At 37.6% G+C, this 21,794-nt stretch overlaps 1 protein-coding gene across 1 annotated transcript; it reads right to left on the bottom strand.

Moving 5' to 3' along the window:
• Nucleotides 1–1,850: 1,850 nt before the first annotated feature.
• On the bottom strand, nt 1,851–21,141 carry CUNHXorf21 (chromosome unknown CXorf21 homolog). Its single transcript, XM_028765050.1, has 2 exons — nt 21,003–21,141; nt 1,851–3,289 (listed from the first exon to the last, which is right to left on the bottom strand). The coding sequence occupies exon 2, from the start codon at nt 3,286–3,288 to the stop codon at nt 2,392–2,394; it is 897 nt and encodes a 298-aa protein (XP_028620883.1). The 5' UTR covers nt 3,289; nt 21,003–21,141; the 3' UTR covers nt 1,851–2,391.
• Between the last annotated feature and the right edge of the window lie 653 nt (nt 21,142–21,794).

Genomic DNA, 21,794 nt, shown 5'->3' with positions numbered 1-21,794 from the left:
GTTATTAGGAAAATTACATCATTCATAAAAATATTTCGACACAGTATAGATACAGAGAAGGCAATTAAAGCATAGTAGATATAATGATTATGGTGATATATAGAAACTAATGAATAAAATTTCTGAATGATTATTTTGAAATAAGATTTCCTTGCATAATAGAATATTATATTTAAAAAAACATTTTTTTCACTCTACACATGCAAATATAGAAAATCCTAAAAAGATTGTGCAATCCAAACCCCTCCTTCTGAAAGAGAAATTCTATCGCCACGACAGAGGCCACCATAGCTGCCTAGAGTCTGGCTGATTAAGACTTACTGTAGATTTCCAGTCTGAAAAATGCCTGCATTTAGCTCAAGGTACGCACCTTGACGTTAGATGCTTGAGAACAAAAGCCTGCTCTCTTGTTTCAATTTGGAACTATTTTAAAGATTTACTTTAACTCTTTCTGGTAACCTCTGGATTTACTTCCCTCATTCCATCACAGAGGGAACGTATTCTCCATAAACATGCTCCCCAATGTCCTTTCGAAAGCCTGCTTTAGGGCAAACCTTAATCGAGTATGGGTAATACACTGTCATTGAATAGGGTTGGCAAACATCACTGTAAGCAGCCACATGGTAAAAAGGAATATTAGGCTTTGTTGCACCATGTGTTCTCTGCCATGTCTGTTCGACCATTCTTATGTAAAAGCAGCCACAGACTATACAAACAAACAAACAAATAAAAAAATATAGTAGACAGTGTGGGATATGTTAGGGAACTTGCCTGTCATGAATAAGGCCTTGAATTCCATCCCCAGAATTATAAATAAATAAATAAATAAATAAATAAATAAATAAAGTCTATTTTTTATACCCTGAATTTCAATTTTAAATTTCATATAATTTTCACCTGCCAATAAATAAATAAATAAGTCTAGTTTATATTCACTGAATTTCAATTTAAATTTCGTATAATTTTCACATGCTGTAAAATATTTTTGACTTAAGCTTTTGGGCTTTTAAAATCATATTAAAGTTAAAAATGATAAAACATGCCAAATGTGATGTGGTGCTACATGTCCTTTTTTTTTAATTTTTTTTTTTGCTATATGTCCTTAATCTTTCTATTGTGTGGAAGGCACAGGTGGACAGATCTCTGTGTGTTAGACACTAGCCTGGTATACATAGGGAGTTCCAGAACAGCTGGAGCTATATAATAAAGAGATCCTCCCTCAAGAATAAGAAAAAGAAAAAAAGAAAGGAAAAGAAAGAAAAGAGAAAAAGGAAACCTATCCTTTAGCTCACAAGACTCTAAAGCTATCATAAAGTTAGATTTGACCAATGGCTCATAGTTTTCCAATTCCTGGGCTGAATAAAAGATTAATACAGTCATGCACATATAAAGCTACTGTTTTAGAAAACAAATATACAGAAATTGAAATTATGGACTCCTTGGTCTTGTATGGAGCATACAGACGGCCTTTTCTGGCTCCATGATAGAAGAACACATGAAAAAGGAAAATGGGGGGAAAGTATTCATAATTCCTTTTGAACAGCACAGCACCATAAAAGTCACACTCAACAAAATAAAACAAAATGCTTCAATGTTCGTAGTTGGAGGTTTTCTGTTGAAAAAAATGCTATATCTATTACTAAATAGAATTAGGAGATTTAAGTCACTGTCTTGTGGCTGTACCTTTTCATTTAAAATAAAAACTCATCCAGATTTGATGGCACATGCCTATAATACTAGCACTTGTGGGATAGAAGCAGGAGGATAAGGAAGTCAAGATTATTGGCTATGTAAGGATTTCGAAGCAAATCTAAGCTAATTGAAACTTGTTGCAAAAAATGTTTAAACAATTGAGATTTGTTTGTTATTCATTTAATATTTACAAAGAGTATACCTAAATGACTTACTGATACAGCATAAAAGAAGAAAAGAAGATACAAGCTTATACTTGGAAAAATGTCAGTCCACCAGAATTCAACAACCTTCTTGTAGTTCATCTCTTTTCAGAAGAAATAACCTAGACAAATGTATATAAATAGGAAACAGGTGTTTAATTCCCAATTCTCAAATCTGTCGACTTTCTAGATTGCCATAGTGTTTCCTTTTGTTCTTGATTTGGCTTATCTTCCAATTTCACTACTCCTAAAATTAAATCATAATACCTTCCTCTCTCTGTGATCATTTTTATTTATGCTCTGATTCTGTATAAACTTGCCCTTAAAACCATTCTTGTGGTTCCTCTTCCTGTATCCCTTCAGTATATGATTTCTCAAACTCTCCTTTACTAGTCACTAATTCCTTCCATAATTCCCTCCATCACATCCTCTGATCAAATGAATATAATATTTCCTTGGGATTGATAGGAATGAGTGGAATTGACAGGAGTCTTCTCTATGGAGTTATATTGCTATACTGAGAAATATGAAGACTAGGGGTGCTGATCTCAGATGATACCAACTGCAATAGGTGGCTAATAACTATGTCCTTGACTTTCGAAGTGTCCAGGTTCTTCTCTTTAGACACTTGAAGACTAAGTTGATCTACATTTGTCATGATGAATTCTGATGCCAGAATCTGGGTAGGAGAACTGTCATGAAACACAGTGTCCATAATGTATTGCTTATATAACTCCACCACCTTCTGCTCCAGGTACTCATTGAGCACTGCATTTGACATAGGCTTCTGCATTTGCAAGCTGCTTTTCTCTTTGATGCTGGTTATCCTCCAGTAGGATGAGTACCTCTGGATAGGTTTGAGGGGAAGTTCAGTGAGCTGAGTAGAAATGGAATCCTCCATGGACAAAGAAATCTCAGATGACTTTAGCAAAGGACCATCTTCAAAGCTGCTCTCGGAAGGAAAATTTGCCATTACTGAGTTAATGGCCATCACCTGTCCCCCTGCAATATGTAAGTCATTGTAATTTTTGCAAATACTTTTACAAGAAGGTGGAACCAAGTAGGTCTCCCTGATCACATCTCTGCATATGCCAACTGCAGCTAAGGCTGGACTTTCAAATACAGGGTTGGTGTTGGCCTGTAGCACTGTTCTGCTCTGGCTTCTGCTGTGCTGACTCCCTCTTGCATGCACTGATGAAATAAACTTCCCAGAAGATTTACAGCTCACATAAAGACTTTGAACTTGTGTTTCATCCACAGAGGAATATGAAAGAGCAGCAACAGAACTTGTCTCTTCACCCTGGTTCCCAGCCACTGGCTCATTATAAGATGCACAATTCCAGTGAATGTCCTTCCAGTAGGTAAGTCCACTGAGATATCCTTCTGATAGCATTCTGAAAAGAGAATTCATGAGAAATAGTGGGAGAAAAGAAGGCTAGAAAATTAATTTGCAGTGGCTATATAAAAAAATGAAAGATGATTAATTCATTCACTCACCAGGCCATCACTCACTGTATACTTGACGTATACCATGCCTATAGTATATGCTTGAGATACAAAGAAGAAAGGCTGCAACTCATCTTTCGCTTATGGAAGAAGATAAACTAGATACAAATAATCTCAATATTATAATACTGGGGATTATAACAGTGGTAGGCACAAAGGTAGCATAAAGAAAAGGACCCTAACATAGCCAAGGGCAAGGAAGACTCACCAGATGGCATGTGTCAGTGCAGCTCAAGCATAAAGGGTAAATAGAAGTTGGGGCTACAGACATACAATTAGATGGTGGCACTCTGGCATGGCCTACTCACTACAAAATAAAAAGCTGAGAAGAAGAAATGGGACTGTACAATAGCACAAAATTTGATTACAAAGGGCTTTAGGAATTGGACAAAAGGATCATGTTGTGCCCAGGAAAAAAAAGTGGAGATATTGCTGTCTGGAGAGCCACGTGGCAAGTGAGTTATGAGAAAAAGATTGAAGAAATATGTGGCAAATTCTACTGAAACAAGAACTGTAATGTTGGTCAAGTTTGAAATTTTCTTTCCTGGGGCCTAGACAGCAATCAGGATATAGGAGCGATTCTGCAAGTGTTTGATACATTGATGAAACAGTTGACAAGAATTCTGAAACTAATTTATGACTGATAAATTATGAAAGACCAATGTTACCCCCTACCTTTTAAAGCTATGTTGGATTTTTCTTTGTATTCTTCTCACATCACAGAATATATCCTAAAAATGTCTACACTCAACTGACAAGTTTACCTCTACCCTAGTTATTAAAATTCTTTCCTGATAGTAAGCCTTCCCACACTTTCCCTCCCCCTTCCATGACTTTAGCAGTTGTCATTGAAGTCTGGGGTGGAGAAAACAAGCCAGAAACCAGCAGCTGCATTTTCTAAAAAAAGGAACACACTGGCATTCCTGGAATTTGAGCAATGGGCAACAGTGAGGAGAACTGGTTGTCTTTGATCACAAGGGCTGGACTACTGAAACAGACCTGTCAATTTGACACTGAAAAATGAAAAGTCAAAGGAAATATCATTTTTAAAGGTACATAACATTATGCTTTTTCAGTTTCAGCCCTTCTTTTATATTCATGCAGTTTTCCAAATAACTAAAATGTTCCTTTTAAAAATTGTACAAAGTTAATGTTGTAAGCATCTGTATTTTTGGAATTATTTTCAAAGTATATTAATCAAATTCACCAGTTGCTTAAATGTAAGCAAAGTTAATTAATGAAACGGAAAGGAACAAAAAGCTAAGCTTTCAACTAATCTGTGAATAATAATCCTTGTATTCTTAGTATAAGGACAAAAAAGAAAATATGATGCCAACCTTAAAGAAATACTTTCAAAGTACAGTTCTAACCTCAAAAAAACTAGTATTTAGATGAAAAGATAAATTTTAAACATGTGAGAGGATAACTCGCCAAGCAGCAAAGATAACCGTAGAGGCTCTGATAGTGATGAAGGTACTTACTTCCCCAACCTATCCCCACCAGAATGTAGCATCCCATTCTGCTTACAGGCTCAGAATATCACTGGGAATCATGGCAAAAGTTCACTGTTGACTTTTCAATTTCTATATAAATTTTAGAGAATCTTGGCAGAGACTATCCTGGACAACATAGAGAGAATCTAAAAAAATTAAAAATAAAAATAAAAGTTGACAGGGAAAGCATGTCTCAAAACAAACAAGCAAACAAAAACTAAAAGTCAAGCATGGTGCTGTGCATCCAAAATCCTGACACTTGGGAAGCTGAGGCAGAAGATTTGGAGTTTAAGCCCAATCATGTCTCATATAAATCAAAAGAAAAGAAAGAGGTGAGTATACTAATAAAAAATGATTTTTGAGATACTATAACTGGAGATTTTGAACTTCATAATCTAAAATCAGAACCATTAAGAGCTTAGGGCATAATATCTATACGTATTATGAAGTCAGGAACCAACTGCCCTGTCCAGCAAGGCTCCAAGAGTGAATCTGACTAGAGTGTATAGGGAAAAGATAAACACACAGAGAAACACAAATAGAAAAACTGGGATCAGGTGGACTAGGCTCTCTAATGGAGAAACCACAGTACCCTGGGAGCTCAGTGTGTTTATTATTGTGCTGGCTGGTCTTGTGTCAACTTGATGAGCAGGCTAGAATTAGCTGAATAGAGAGAACCTCAATTGAGTAAATGCCTCCATAAGATTTGCTGTAAGGAATTTTCTTAATTAGTTATTGATGAGGGAGTACCCAGCCCATTGTGGGTTGTACCATCCCTGGGCTGGAGGTCCTGGGTTCTGTAAGAAAACAGGGTGAGCAAGTCATGAGGAGCAAGTCAGAAAGCAACATTCCTCCATCGCCTCTGCATTAGCTCCTTCCTCCAGGATCTTGACTTGTTTGAATTCCTGTCTTGAGTTTCTTTTGGTGATGAACATCAATGTAGACATGTAAGCTGAATAAACCCTTTTCACCCCAACTTGCTTTTCAGTCATGGGGTTTTGTCACAGCAAAACCCTAACTAGGACAATTACATAGAGTTGAACAGAGATTTTGTTGCATGCAGCTGAGCAAGGAGGCTGGGTGATTCTGTACAGATAAAAAAGAAGTCAATGTTTATGGCATATAACTGAACCACAAAAACAGATTTAGCTAATCTCAGTAGGAGCAGTCTCTATAAGGGAAAATCCTTCAGGCTATAAATACCTGAAGGAAGAAAGCCGTGGTAGACATTTTCTGCACATACTATCAACATCCACACTTGGACACCCAAAGAAGGCTTCGGCATTTTCTTCTAGGCCTAAGGTTAGAGTCTTTGAGTTGGCTGTGTCCATGCCAAGAACACATGCTCACTCAGACAGAACTTCACTCACCCAGGACTTCCTTTTCTCTCCATACCCCAGTTCCCATGGAGAAAGTGCGGAAACTGGAGCTCTCGGAAATTCTCTCATGCCTAGCAAGATGCAAAATCAGACAGGCACATGGCTCAGATAGACAGACAGTCCTGAGGCTGCCTTATCAAGTCTCCTTACAAACTAAAAAGATGTTGAAAGTCTGTATACCAGAAGGATGCCTACAATTGGGATAAAAAGATTGCAGACAAAACTACAAAGAGCACTACCAGGGGCTACTGGAAGAACTTGCCAAGGATATGCATGTGATGACATGGTGAAATCAAAGATAGTCTCTACATATGCCCATTCCTAACTGATCATCCAGTTCCATACATGAGCATTCTGGAACTCAGACGTCAGACCTGGGAGGAGGGAGCCACTGAGGTAAATGTGATAGGCAAAAGAATAAAAGAGGCAAACTGCACAGTTGCTAAAGGCTGGTGCAACTGTATGCCTTTACTACAATAGAACATCATGTCACCATTCCAACAGTGAAAAAAAAGAAGGAAATAAACACATGTATCTCAAAACATAGTTTGGCTAAACATAGTCTACCAAGGTGACCAGTAACTAACAGTTCCTCTATTATTCTCATTATATTATCAATATATTTTATATTATCATTACTGTAGATAGTGATGCCTCCACGGGCTGAGGGGTGAATTAGCTTGACACGACTGCACAAAGACCTGAGTCTAGATTCCTAGCATCCACATAAAAGTGCTTTGAGATGAAGACAACTGATTAGTTCCAGGACAACCTGGGTTACAGAAAAAGGTCATGACTCAAAGACAAAAATAAATAAATAAATAAATAAATAAATAAATAAATAAAACTTCCACTGATTCCCCCAGCTTGAGAAGACTGTACTTACCCCTTAAGTATATTTGCTTTCAATTCCTTATCCTATCTGTCTCTGTTCCTTTGCTGGTGATGAAGACCTGAAAATACAGGGTAAAGACCTCTATCTGGTCCCTTTGAAAGATCCCTAGCCTTCATCATCTGCAACATCGTGAAGTGATTAAAAGAACCTTGATTGACAAAGAGTACTTACTACATATTAGGAAACTGTGAACCCAAATTTGAGATAAAATAGCAAAGATTCCAAGTAAAAGAGCAGAATAGGCATAGACGTGTGTGTGTGTGTGTGTATCTGTGTGTGTGTGTGTGTGTATCTGTGTGTGTGTGTGTGTATGTGTGTGTGTGTTTCTATCTCTCAAATTGTTGCCAGCAATCCCCTACAGGGGATTAATATCCATCATACCTAACAAATTCAAAAGGAACCAAAACCAAGAAAAACAAATAATCCTATCAATAAATGTGCAAGTGGCAGGGGAGTGGTGGCACACACCTTTAATCCCAGCACTAGGAAGGCAGAGGCAGGCAGATCTCTGTGAGTTCAAGACCAGCCTGGTGTATAGAGCACGTTTCAGGACAAATAGGGCTACATGGAGGAATCCTGTCTTGAAAAACAAAAGAACAAACAAACAAATGTACAAGTGGGGCTGGAGAGATGGCTCATCAGTTAAGAGCACTGACTGCTCTTCCAGAGGTCCTGAGTTCAATTCCCAGCAACCACATGGTGGTTCACAACCATCTGTAATGGGATTTGATGCCATCCATCTTCTGGTATGTCTAAAGACAGCTACAGTGTACTCAGACATAAAATAAATAATTATTTAAAAAAATCTATAAGTGAAAAGAACAGAGACTTACCAAAAGTAGGACAACACCTGCTAGCCATCAGGGAAATGCACATTCAAATTGCTTTGAAATTCTTTGACATCCTAGCCAGAATAGCTTTCATCAAAATAACAAATACTGCCAAGGATTTGGGGTAAAGAAGAAGCCTTTGACATTGCTGCTCTGAATCTGTGAAGGTTAATATTGATTGCCAATTTGCCAGGATCTTGAATTACTTAGAAGACAAACTTCTGAGTATGTGTATTTGTCTGAACTATGTTAGCTTCTGGGAACACCTGTAGGTGTTAGATTAGGTTAACTGAGATAGGAAGACCCATTTTAATTGTGGGTGCCACTAATCCATGGGCTGGGATCCTGGAGTAAATTCAAAAGGAAAGAGCAATCTGAGCCCTAAATATCCATCATTCTCTGTATCATGACTGCAGATACAATGAGACAAGCTACCTCCTGCTTCCCTCCTGCTCCTGCTGCCAAGACTTCCCCATCATGATGCAATAAATCTTGAACCGTGAGCCCAAATACAGCCATTCTTCCTTAAGTTGCTTTTGTCAAGACATTTTGGCACAGCAACAATACAAGTCACTAAGGTAGAATCTGAACTGCTACTCAATACAGAGGTTCTTATAAAAACTAAAATGAGATTACCATATGACCGAACTACAGCATTCCTGGATATACACCTGAAGACCCCTATGTCAACATACCATATTGATACTTGCAAATTCATATTTATACTGCATTGTTCACAATAGCCAAGATTATGGAGTCAGGTGTGTGAATATTCATTAACAAATAAATGGATTGATAAAAGTGTGTGTGTGTGTGTGTGTGTGTGTGTGTGTGTATAAAAGAATTTTATGCAGCTATAAAGAATGACAACTTGATACTCACAGGAAATGAGTGAAAGTGAAGAGCATTATATGAAGTGAAATAGATTCAGAAAACTGAATCATTTTTCTTATATAGAATATGGATTTAAATTACACACAAACACGGGGGGGGTAAAGATTGAGAGGGAGAGAGAGAGAGAGCGAGAGAGCGAGAGAGCGAGAGAGCGAGAGAGAGAGAGAGAGAGAGAGAGAGAGAGAGGAATATGAAAGTGGAGAGGTGAGAAATATGACTATAGCCAGAAGGGGAAACCAGAGACAGTAATGAATTACATGTTTGAGAGAGGATAATCAAAAAGCAAAGCAAAGCAGGAGGGAAATTACAGCGGGGGGGGGTGCATAAAAACAAAGACTAGCTTTGTATATATGTGTCCTAATGAAACACATATATTTCTATGTTAACCTATGTTCAACACCCTCTTCTCGCACCCTCAGACACCAGGCACACAAATGTTACATATACATACCTGCAGGCACTCACACGTACAGTACACATAAAATAAAAATAAATAAACTTTTTTAAAAAGTAGGACTGGGGAACTAACTCAGTGTCACAGTACTTACTTGCCTAGCAGTTGCAAAGTCTTGGATTTAATCCAAGTTCCGCAAAAGTAAAAAAAAAAAAAGATTTTAAAAGTACAGGAAAATATTTTAGAGTAACTAAGAAGAAACAAAAAGAAGGTGACACTTCCTGTACAGCTGGATTGTGGTGAAGAAAAGGGAAGGTTCCAAAAGTGAACTTTAATGGCCTCTGAAGCATAAGACTCACTTAACAAAGCAGTAGGCAGGTCAGAGGTTCCTTAGACAGGAGGGAATAGCAACACATGTGAATAAGTCTCTCTTGCTTCTCTCATGTTTGGCAGTGACAGACTCTAGTCTATAACGTGCTATTTTTAAGTCACACATGCCTTGAGAGCCTTTCTTGAAGAGCCTGTCTTTCTTTGCCCTGTTCCTATTCAGATAGATTCCAAATCTCCCATCATTTATCACCTTACTCTTTAGATTCATCAGTCTGATGTGGGAGAGGCTTCCCTCAAGGTGTGGTAGTATTTATGAAAAGCACTGAGGATCTCCATGCCTTCACAATAGTGAAGAAAGCCCTAGAAGTTTGTTATTTGTGAAGAGATTTGTTAGCATCTTAATTATGATAAGAAAAGTCTCCACCAGTCTAGCTGAGCAGGGTACAATCCCAGCACTTGGGAGGCTCAAGAAGGAAAATCATGGAAATTAAAACCAGCCTCTGCTACAGGCTAAGACTGTCAACAACAACAAGAACGACAACAACAACCATTCTTGTATATGAAGCTAAGTGCAGATTAGTAAAGTGAAAATTCATCCTAGTGTCTAAGGATAGACTTATCCCCTTAGAGGGAAGAGTAACAGCATCAGAGAAATCCTTTGAAAGACACAAGGATGAAAGTATTCCATTTAACTTCAGGTATTGTTAAGCACTTCTAATAAAAAAAAATCCTAAGTCAAAAATGCTGCAATGTTTTAATGCTCTTTACTGCCAATATGACACCATAAATGTACAATTAATCTCTTGTCACAGTCTAAGTTCAGGAGCACAAAACAAAACATGGTATAAAGTTGTGTTCAATGTCAGTGTATATGTACAAAATGATACATAAAATTTGCATTTCCCAAAAGATATCACTATGTATACACAAGTATTTCAAAATGTCTGTCAAATCTCTTCTGGCCGCAAGCATTTAAGATCAGGGATTCTCAACCTGACATTCAAGGGTAAGTTTTCAGAGTGTGGTGAAGACTAACAGGAAAAGCTGAAGATGAACTTCAGTGAGATTGAAAGACTGTAGCTAAGGCTACAAGCTCAGAGACTGCGGGATTCATTCTCCACCTGACACAGGAGCTGAGAGCCAGGCGACAAATGCAACAAGAAATAAATAGGAGGGTCTAAGAACTAAGCATGGTGGAGCACTCCCATATTCCTAGCACTCGGAACGTAAAAGCAGGTGGATCAAAATCAATTTTGGTTACATAGCAAATATGAAGCCAGGCTGAGTTATATGATACTGCCTTAAAAACAATAGTCACCAAACCCCTCTCAAATGTGGGAATGAAGATGAAAAAGGAACCCGAAGTAACTTTGGAGCCAAGTTTGAGGGCTGAGTCTTGTAACCCTAGCAGGGGGAAGATGGCTGTGAGTTTGATGCTTGCTTAGGTTAATGTAGTAAAAACCAGCTAAGATAACATAAGCAGCACCTTTGAGTCTAGGTATTTTGAAATATGGCACTAGTGCTGACTGAAATGGGGCTGCAGCATGTTTAGCTTTGTTCCTCTTAAGCCTATAAGAGATGGAGTATCTGAGTACAAATATCCGTGTCTAGGGAATGCCAGTATGATGAAGTATATCCATAAGGCTAGCACTTGAGAGCAAACACAGGAGGAGGCCAGCTCCATCTCTATGCTATGATCCAGGCTAGGCAGGACTCCATTGAGAGACTATGTCTGAAATGACAGAGGGAGAGACAGAAGGAGGAAGATTGATTCCATCATAGAGATAAGTCAATAATAAAATCAGCTTCCAAAAAGAGGAAGTCGGGGGCCTCAGAAACTTTCTGGCATATGTAATAATAATGCTCCGTAATGCACACCACATTGCCTTGTTACAGATCTTTGTAAAGACTGCAGGAGTTTCAGAAGTACTGAACAGACCTCGTTTTAGTTTTGGGTGTTAAATTGAGCAGCTTTGGAACAATGCATCCAAAGTCATCAGCTACTCAGACACTATCCGTCAGAAAACAGAATTTACAGTTGCATTACCTAACTTTTCAAAGACTCGGCTGCCTATGTGTAAAGTGAGAATTCCATTATCTCTCGAGTGGCCAGAAACTTGAGTATTGCCTGAATTTAGGAAGAGGGCTAGTGGATTTACCCAGAATCTGATGTTTCTGAGAGCTGCCAGCAGAGGGCAGTAGAAAGCACAACACAGAGCTTTCTGAAAGCATTCTGAAGCTGTGCGGACTAAACTAATGCAGCTGCACAGAAATTACAAACAGAAATATACAAAGACAATTGAATTGAGCTACACTTCAGAGCCCCAGCCTATAATACCAGCACTCTGAAAACTGACACAGGAACATAGCTGTGAGTTTGAGGCCAACTTTGGCTACATAGCAAATCCAAAAAGGGGTTCCAGGTGAAGCTGGTAAGACAGCTCATTACGTAAAAGCATTTGCTGACAAGCCTGATGACCTCACTTTGATCCCCAGAACCCACTTAGTAGAAGGTGAGAACCAACTTTGGCAAGTTTTCTTCTGAGCTCCACATAAGTGCCATTATATGCACACATAAATAAATAAATAAATAAATAAATAAATAAATAAATAAATAAATAAATGACAGACAGACAGATAGATAGATAGATAGATAGATGTAACTTAGTTTTTTTTTAAAAAAAATACTTCATCTTATAACCACAATTTAATGCACCATTAGAATGAACACAGTGTTATGTATTACAGAATCCTTTAAAAACAATCACAAAACAATGAAAACTTCCTGCAACTGTTTTAGTTTGTTTCTAACATTTTTCTTAATAATTTGTATTGCCCATGAAATGAAAAAAAATCTATCATGATATCACAAAGAGATACTTAATTTTATTTGAGGCACTGAACCTAATGGATTTAGTTGTTCATATACTTTATTGTTTGAAGTTTTATTTCTTATCTTAGAGATGTGTGTGTGTGTGTGTGTGTGTGTGTGTGTGTTTAGATTCTATCACTGGTTAAGTGTGAAAAGAAGACATTCAAGGACATCTGCTGATTAGATGTTCTAGGCAAATGTAGTCTACATTAATCATTACCAGACAGTGGCATACCAAAATTAACCTGGTTTGCAAATTCATAAACTAGAAGTATGGGCTAAAGTGCAGTACTTTGTTCAATCATTTACCTGGCTTTTTGAAGAAACTTTAATATAAATTCTTCCTTCTATTCTCTCTGTGTGTGTCAGTATACATATATCATGAAACTCTTGTTACAATTTCTGTATATAGACATACGTTTGACTTATACTCTAACAACACAAACACATGATCAAAGAGAAAAACCTAGTGATAGTACATGTCTAATTCCAGCACTAGGGAACCAGAGGCAGGAGGATCAAAAGTTTAAGGACAGATTTGTCTACAAATTCTAAGCCAGATAGAGCTACATAATGAGAACCTTTCTAAACTACAGAAGAAAAACAAAGCAAAAGGAACTAAAGAGAAAGGACTTTGTAAAGGGGACATCCAAAAAAATGCCTGTTAAGGATAGTAAATATTTAAGGTATTATAGGTCATACAGAGTCTGTTGCAACTCTGCTATCATAGAAGAAAAGCAGACACAGACAACATGCAAACAAATTGTTATGGCTTTGTTCCAATTAAACTTTATTTATAAAAACAGAGTCCTGGTCTGTAGTTTGCTTAACCTTGAGTGTAATCAACTACCAGTTGTAGTAGAATATTCCCAACACTTGAAGAACTGGTTACTTCAAGGTTAGTCTGGGCTAGATTATATTTGAGAGTAAGATCCTGTCTTAAAAATACAAAACAACAAACAAACCAAAAGCAGACACAGAAGGACTTGGTAAGGCATAACCTAACCTTATGCCTTGGGAATTTGAGGCTGAGGATCATGGGATGAGTTCAGAACCAGCATGGACTAAATGTAGAGACTTGATCTCAAAAAAAAAAAAAAGAAAATAAGAAAAAAGGAAGGAAGGAAGGAAGGAAGGCAGGAAGGAAGGAAAAGAAAAATAGGAGGAATAGGAGAATACAAAGGAAAAACAGAAAAAAAGGAGGGGAAGAAAAATGCAGATAAAGTGAATCAAATATCATAACTGCAACTCCACTTTGGTTGTTTTCTATATATGGCTTCTAATCTTTCAACAATATTGGACATTAAATATTATCATAACTGCCAAATGAGAAAACTGGCAAGGTGATATATATGACTATAAAAATGTCCTTTTGAGGGAAAGAATGAGAAGCAGCAGGAGTAGCAGGGCAATCCATGGAAGTTATGGGAGGATATCATCAACATGTATCATATACATCGATGACAACATCAAAATAAATTACATCAGTATTTGGATTATATAGACTATTTAATTAATGCAGTATATGTTAATAAAAAGTGTATGAAGGGAAAACTGACCTTCCTAAGGTCATACAGCTACTGTCTACTGAAAGCTAGGCTGAGGCTCATGTTTATAAACTCCAAAGCCTGTATTTAGAACATATTGTGCTGCTGCATAGTTGAAAGTAGTTAATATCACACGGTTATGAAACCAATCACATTTGTTCTTCCAAGAAAATGGCATCATTCCTGACTTCAATTAATAACGATAGCACTTTCCAAGTACAAGGAAGAAGATGCAGTAAAGTCTATATTTTGTATGTCAGTGTTCATTGATAAACAATTTATCTTCCATCTTTGAATATAACAATATTAACATTTTCCTTAGCTAGTCTCAATACTGTAGCCTAGTCTGGATTTTACAACTATCTTTCACAGGTAATTTAATTTTACCAATGTACTCTTTACACATCAACCAAACATCTAGAAATGTCAGGCCCTCGTGATGTGTGGTCTGCCTGCTTAACCTCATCTCTGTCTGTTTACAACAGGAATGAAGACCCTGGCTGTGCTGAGCCTATCCCAGTTTAGAAAAAGGTTCTACATTCATCTCTTCCTTATTCCAGGATAGTTACCAGGATTACATGAGATGTTAATAAAAACCAACCAATACCACAATCACTAAAATTAATAATTGAAATTGTATGTAACAAAGGAGTAATGGCAATGACAAAAGAGAGATTGCCGATTGGCGTGAAAGGGAGGCATTTGGAATGGTAGTGATCTAGAACATATCTTGTCTCTTGAAGAATACTTTCAGTAAGAGTGAACTAAGACACTGGAAGAGGCTGGACTGAGATAGGTACAAAGGACATTCCCAGTGGCCAAACACGAATGGAGGCAGTGAGCTGGAACTACCACCCAACGTTGTGTTGTATAATCTGGTGAGGAAAAAAATCAAAATAAAATGTTGGATGCTGTTTCATAGATGCTCTTGGGCTAGTGCTCCCATTTGCCATCAAGTCAGCTAGTATAAATTTATCACGGCTGTGTGTCATGGACTATACCTGTAATCCCAGTACTCAGTAGTCAGAGATATGAGAACCAAGAGCCATTCTTGATTACATAGTGATCTTGAGGCCTGCATGGGCTGTAAAGAGCTTATCTCAAAATAATAAGAAGAAATGGTAGCCTTTAGAAATGGTGAAAATTTCATCTATATCAACATTTATAAGCTTCTTTCATTGAAGTAAATCCTTGATGATCATGCATGCTGATTTGTTTCTTGTTTTGTCACTATGTGCAATATTCCATATGTGTCAGTGAATGTTTTTTCAGGCCAGATTTTGAGCAGCAAACTTTCTAGAATACAGCTATTATTAAATTTAATTTTGGTGTTCAAGGTGCAGGGTCTCATATAGCCCAGGCTGACATGAAGCTCAGTACATAGCCAAGAACAGTCTTGAACTTCTTATCTTCCTCCCTGCACCTCCCCAATGTTAGGATAAGAGACATTCACTATCAGGGCTGATAACACATACATGCAATCCAACACTGGAAAAGTTGAAGCAGACAGATCAAAAGCTTAGCCATATCATATAATGAGCTTGAGGCCAGCCTGACTTCATGAGACTCTGTCCCAAAAGCTCAAAAAATAAGACCAAAATAAAATATCTGTTCTTTCTGGACATAGTGGCACACATCCATAATCCCAGCACTGAGGAGGTGGGGCAAGGAGCATTGTTTCAGATTCTAGGCCAGTCTAAAGCCAGTCTAGTCTATGTAGCAAGTACCATGCCAGACAGGGCTAAAGAAACAGGTTGTCTCAAAAGCAAAACACACACATAAACAAACAAAATATAAACTATTCTTTAGAGCTAGAAATAAGAAATAATTAATGGCTTAAGTGTATATTTTAGATGATATCCTGAATAGGTCATCTTATTCATCCATATTTCTTTTGTATTATTAATGTGTGTGCAGATACATGCATATGTGAAGGTACTCAAGCCTGCAGAGAGTAAAGACGCATCCTGCATGCTATTTCTCAGGCAGTGGACACCTTGTTTTGTGGGACAATGTCTCCCACTGCCCCTGAGTTCCCCAAGTATGCTAGGCTGGGTGCCCAGAGAGCCCTAGGGTCTCTTCTTCACCTGCTCTGGGATTACAAGGGCACATCATCATGTCTCATTTTTATGCAGATTCTGAAACCCAAATTCAAATGCACAGCAAGCAATTTATCTACTGAACTGTCTTCCCAGTCTCATATTATTATGGTTTTTTTTTAGGTCAGCATATAAAGTTATGGTGTTTTTAATCACATAGTCATACATATATGACATTATACTTCGTTCTTATTAATCCCCATCCCCTACTGCCTTCTCCCATCCTTCCTGCCTGCCTGTTGCTGATCTTGTTTCTGTCTCATCACCCTGTCCCTCCCCTAACACTTCCCTCTTAAGGCTTCTTCTTCTCCTTACATGACCTCTTTCTTCTCTTTCTTGATTTAACACACACACACACACACACACACACACACCTACACAAATGAGAGAAGTTACTACAAACACCCTGATTTTCTTCTTCTTTACAGTGGAATGAAATTCCATTTTGTGTATTGCTACATTTTCTTTATCTAAACATTGGCTGATAGACATTTAGGCTGGTTCCATTTCTCCGCTATTATAAATAATAAAACAAGAAATAAGGATGTTCAAGTCTCTGTGGTACACTGTCTTAGGGAACTTGTATATACCCAGGAGTGGTACAGATGAGTCATATATTCTACTTTTGGTTGTTTTCTTTAAGACAGAGTTTTCAGCCTGTGGTGATCCATCTGCCTTGGCCTCTTAAGCGCTTGGATTACAAGTATGAGTCAACACACTTGACTTCTATCTTTAGTTATTTGAAGCACCTTTATACTGGCTTCCATAGTGGATTCACACGTTGACAATCCCACCAGGAGCACACCAGGGTTCATCTTTCCCAGCATTTTTACCAGCATGTGCTGTCTTTTTTTTTTTTTGATGATGATGATGAAGAAGAAGATAGATAGATAGATAGTAGATAGATAGATAGATAGATAGATAGATAGATAGATAGATAGATAGATAACCTTTCTGACAGGAGTGAGATGGATTCTCAATTCAGTTTTAATTTGCATTTCCCTGACTCAGTCATTTTTTTTTCAGGTTCAGTTCTTCATTGGAAATGTTAACAAAAGCAGTTTAGTCAAAAAGACCAAAGCCCATGTCATCTTCCGACACCTCAGATTTTTCCTATTTCCCTTTACCCATTCCCCACCCCCAGAAACCTCCTAGTCCACCCCCTTATATGCAACTATTAAGGTCAGTTCTAGGTTGAGGAACTAGAAATACAATAGATGCAAATAGTCAAGGAACAAGCAAGACAATAAACCCAGATAGTCAAAGAACAAGCAAGGCAATAAACAAAATTCCGTGAACACTCTTGCGATCACTGTTTCTAAGGGCTTATCAGGATGGCCAAAATATTTATCTGAGCCCACTTCTCTCTCCTATTCCAAAGTCAATTTGTGCTATAAAACAAAATTAGTGATAAACTATTCTTCTGCTACATTTTTTCAAGGCAGAGTTGTATACTGGGTGTAATGATATGTGACTATATACATTGCACCTGAGATGCAGAGGCTTCAGGAATACCACAGGTTCAAAGCCAGCCTGTACTACATGGGAAAACTGTCTGTCAAAAATAAAACAACAAAGCAAAACTCTTCTTTTTCTATAGTAATTTGACTAAACCAATAAATAATTTTAATTTCAGCTTTGCTGGTATTGTTATGTTAAAAGATAATAAGAACATCCAAGAGCTTTACCTGATTATGAAATTACTCATTTCAGAATGTGTGGATTTTGGTACAGACGTATAAGTAAATATATTCTTTCATGATTTTGATGTTTCTTTATATTCTTCCTTACCACCTCATACATTTGGAAAATCAAACCTTATGAGCACTTTTAAAAAATACTTTGAATATATTTTTGTGTAAAAGAAACTTTTAAAATAAGGAACAACTCTTTTAGTTTATAAATTCACATTTCCTTTTTTGATAGAAGGTCTCATTCTGTGGCCTTGAACTCACATCAGTTGTCCTGCCTCAGCTTCCCACGTTCTACAATTACAGATATGAGCCCCCACCCTTGGCTTGATCTTACATTTTTCAGTATTATAATTATATTATCCTTATGCAAAAGGCTGCTTATAGTCTTAGAAAATATACACTCAAGAATTTATGGATGGTATGTGCAATGAAGCCAACAACATACTCTCAAAAATGTCAGAAAAAGGAAAGAGACAGAGAGAAATGGGAAATAAATATGGCAAAATAGTGCACCAAATTAATGTACTTGATGGGGCTATGGATGCTCACTGTATTATCTCAAGGGAACAGAAATGGATATTGTTTGTTTCTTTATTTTTCTTTTTATTTAGTTGGTTTCTTGAGTTTAAATGAGGTTTCTCTGTGTAGCCTGAAACTTGATCTGTAGACCATGCTGGCCTTGAATTCACATAGATCTACCTGCTTCTGCCTCCCAAGTGCTGGGATTAAAGGCCTTCAAGCTTGAGGGGTTGTTGTAGTTCTGAAGAGTATTACACAACTGTTAAACAGATGTGTCACAATAGATTGTTTTAAAGATGATGTTTACGTGACTGTGGTGGTATATGCCTCTCATCCCAGCACTGGAAAGGCAGAGGCAGGACTACCAGGCATTCCAGATGTGTCTCAGTCACTTAGGGGTTTCAAGGACAATCTCTACTAAATGAGACTTCATTACATAAAACCAAACAAAAAATATTTCCACCATGCTATGGATCTTTACACAGTTTTCAATAGTCTTTATATCTACATCTCAATCTCAGAAACAATTGTTCCAGACAGGCTCGTGCAAGAAATGCAAGAGTATCAATGTGAACAGTCCAGCCAACCCAAGTCCAAATTCAAGCATAGACAGATGTGCACAGAAGGAAGGATGTTTGAGGTAAACAAAACACAAGCAAAACAAAACAAAAAACGACTAACGCAAATTTCATGCACCTATGCATTTCCTGTCTTTAACACTAAAAAGGAAGCTTTCCTCAAATCATCCAGACAACAGTTTGAAAAGCAGTATCACTTTAAACCATATTCACTTTTAATATTTCCTGCCACATAGAACAGCACTATCACAAGCTTGCTGAACTGAATCACTGAGACCGAAATTCAATGGGAATATAATATGATGTTTTTACTCTTCTCTAAGTCATTAGCACAACTGAAGTCAAGAGCAATGGTGTCATTGCGTATTCTGCTTAAGCTGTTAGGTCTTCTTGTTAAAATACAGAATCTAAACAATATAGCAGTAGCAAAAGAGAACTAACAACATTATAATAATAAAGGATTTGAAGACTGAATATAGTAGTGTTGGCCTGTTATCTCAGTAGTCAGGAGGCTGAAGTTTAAGATTGCAGCAAATTTGTAGACATCCTTGGCTACATAGAATGATTTAGGCCGTCCAAGGCTACATAAATAGACTTTGTGTCAAAACACACACACACACACACACACACACACACACGGGGGTGGGGGGTGGGGGTGGAGCACACAAGTAAATTGTTATCAGAATCAGTCTCATTGGTGCATGCCTATAATCCCAGCACTTTGGAAACTGAAGCAGAAAGTGCACAAATCACAGTCCAGTGTGCATTATCAAGGAAGAATCCATGTCAAAAAAATAAAAAAGAAGAAGCAGTCACAGAGCTATAGCCATGGAGTTTGGCTAAGTTGCCTGATGTTCTGAATTACTCAGAAAAGCATAATGCTTCCTTCTCTTCTTTTTTACCTGTGATCTAGGCATGCTTCTGAGCATGCTTAAATCACATGGCAAGACTTTCTATTCCTCCTGTCCATCTTCCTCCTTTGGTCAGCTGCTGAGATTTACAGCTTGCTTGCCCTGGGGTTTTGCTTTTAAACACTAATAAACGTGTCCTTAGTTTTCCAACTCTTAAAAATTAATTGATTAAAGTAATGTTACATGTGTTTGACCAGATCAGTCAGATATTTCCAATTAAAACAAAACAGATTATCTTCTGCCTAGCTCATACCTATAACTTCAGCACATAAGAGAGTGAGGTAGGAGGGCTTCCATGAATTCAATGCTAGCCTGGTCTACATAGCAAGTTTTGGATCAGCCAGGGCTACATAATAAAACCCTACCTCCGAAACAAAAACAAATTGTGAGTTATTTTGAGGAACTGACTACATGAATCAAACCTTTCGGTATGCATTATACATATAACAGACTTAACAAATAAAATCTCTTGCTGCTATGCTACCCATAAAGCTTCAAGCTTCATTGCAGACATGAACCTTAAAATCGTGTTACTTAACAGGCACGGTAGATCATACCTGAAATCCCAACAGTAAAGGGTCGAGGCAAATCACTGCTAGTTCAAAGTCAGTCTGGGCTACAGAGTGAGATCTTATATCAAAGAAAATAAATAAATGAATGAATAAATAAATAAATAAGAACATTTTAAGCTGAACCCTAAACTTATAGTGCCAACTGTTCAGGTGGCTAAAAAAATTCAAACTCTATCTAGTCTATCTGGCCAGTCATTAATGAGTCTGTTTCTTAGAAAAAAATTTAAACATAACTCAGTAATAAAGTATTTGCTTAGTATGTGCAAGGCCCAGAGTTTCATAGCCAGCACTGAAAAGCAAGCAGCAGCAGCGCAGAAACAATAAAATAAACCATAACACTGTTTTTAGAACTATTCGAAATGACATAAGGATGTCAGATAAGGAAATGTATAGCTTAATTTTTATTACTTAACTGTCTAGCCTCACTAACTATTTGATCAAGTTCCTAGCCATTCTATTTTAGTAAGCTAGAAAGCCTTTCTGATGACATAAGAGTAGCCTTGAGTTCTAATGGTAAGAGGCTAAGAAAGTGTAGGAAGAGGGAGGAAGGAGAATAGTTGATAAGAGAATCAAAGGGTCCATTGCCTCCCTTACCTTTACCAGAGTCTGCTCCTGGGATCCTGCAGCAACACAGTGACTGATCTAATAGAGAAGAACTAGCCAGGCAGTGCTTTTTTCCAAAAGCTCTCAAGCCTCTCACTGACGAGGCTACTAAGACACTGAGCTGCACCCTTTTTCGTATCACTGATCCTATGGAACAAGAGTTGTTTCACTTAAGTCTAGTTTGTTCTAAAGAAGGAGTGGGAAGTCCCAGGAAATGGGCAGGAGGTAACTGACAAAGCCACACTGGGCCACAGAATGGTGTTTCTTCCTCTTTTTTGAAAAATGAAACCTATCTGTGAGACTGTCTCATGTTTAAAAAAAAAAAACAGTTGATGGTTGCACATTTCAATAGTAAAACATCTGGTAAACCTCTTCCACATGAGAGCAACATGCACATATAACTTTTTTAAAAATTATGTTTCTTGATTATTAATAATCTATGATTTTAAGCACTATTTCTCGTTGTTTATAATGTAACCTGGGAATAGTAGCTTATGTCTTTAATCTGAGTACATGAGCGGGCTGAGGCAAAGGATTGACAAGAGTTTGAAACTAGTCTGCCTAAAAAGGAAAGGAGCTGTGTCAAATACCTGCACTCCAAAGGCAGAGACAGGAAGATTGTCAAAAATCCAAGGCCAACTTTATCTACACATGAAGTTCCAGGTCTGTCAGGGCTTCAAAATGAGACCCTGCTTCAAACAACAACAACTACATCATCATCATCATCATTTATAGAATGTAAATAACCTGTATGCTGCTCAGTGGTACACTACTTGCTTACCA

Source organism: Grammomys surdaster, unplaced genomic scaffold (assembly GCF_004785775.1).
Source record: "Grammomys surdaster isolate TR1022 unplaced genomic scaffold, NIH_TR_1.0 148, whole genome shotgun sequence".
Classification (NCBI taxonomy): domain Eukaryota; kingdom Metazoa; phylum Chordata; class Mammalia; order Rodentia; family Muridae; genus Grammomys; species Grammomys surdaster.
The sequence above is the reverse complement of the archived record's forward strand: the minus strand, read 5'-3'. Positions and strand labels throughout refer to the sequence as shown.

Coding starts and splice junctions, on each gene's coding strand:
- CUNHXorf21 (XM_028765050.1), bottom strand. CDS start 3,288: ATGCTATCAGAAGGATATCTCAGTGGACTTACCTACTGGAAGGACATT.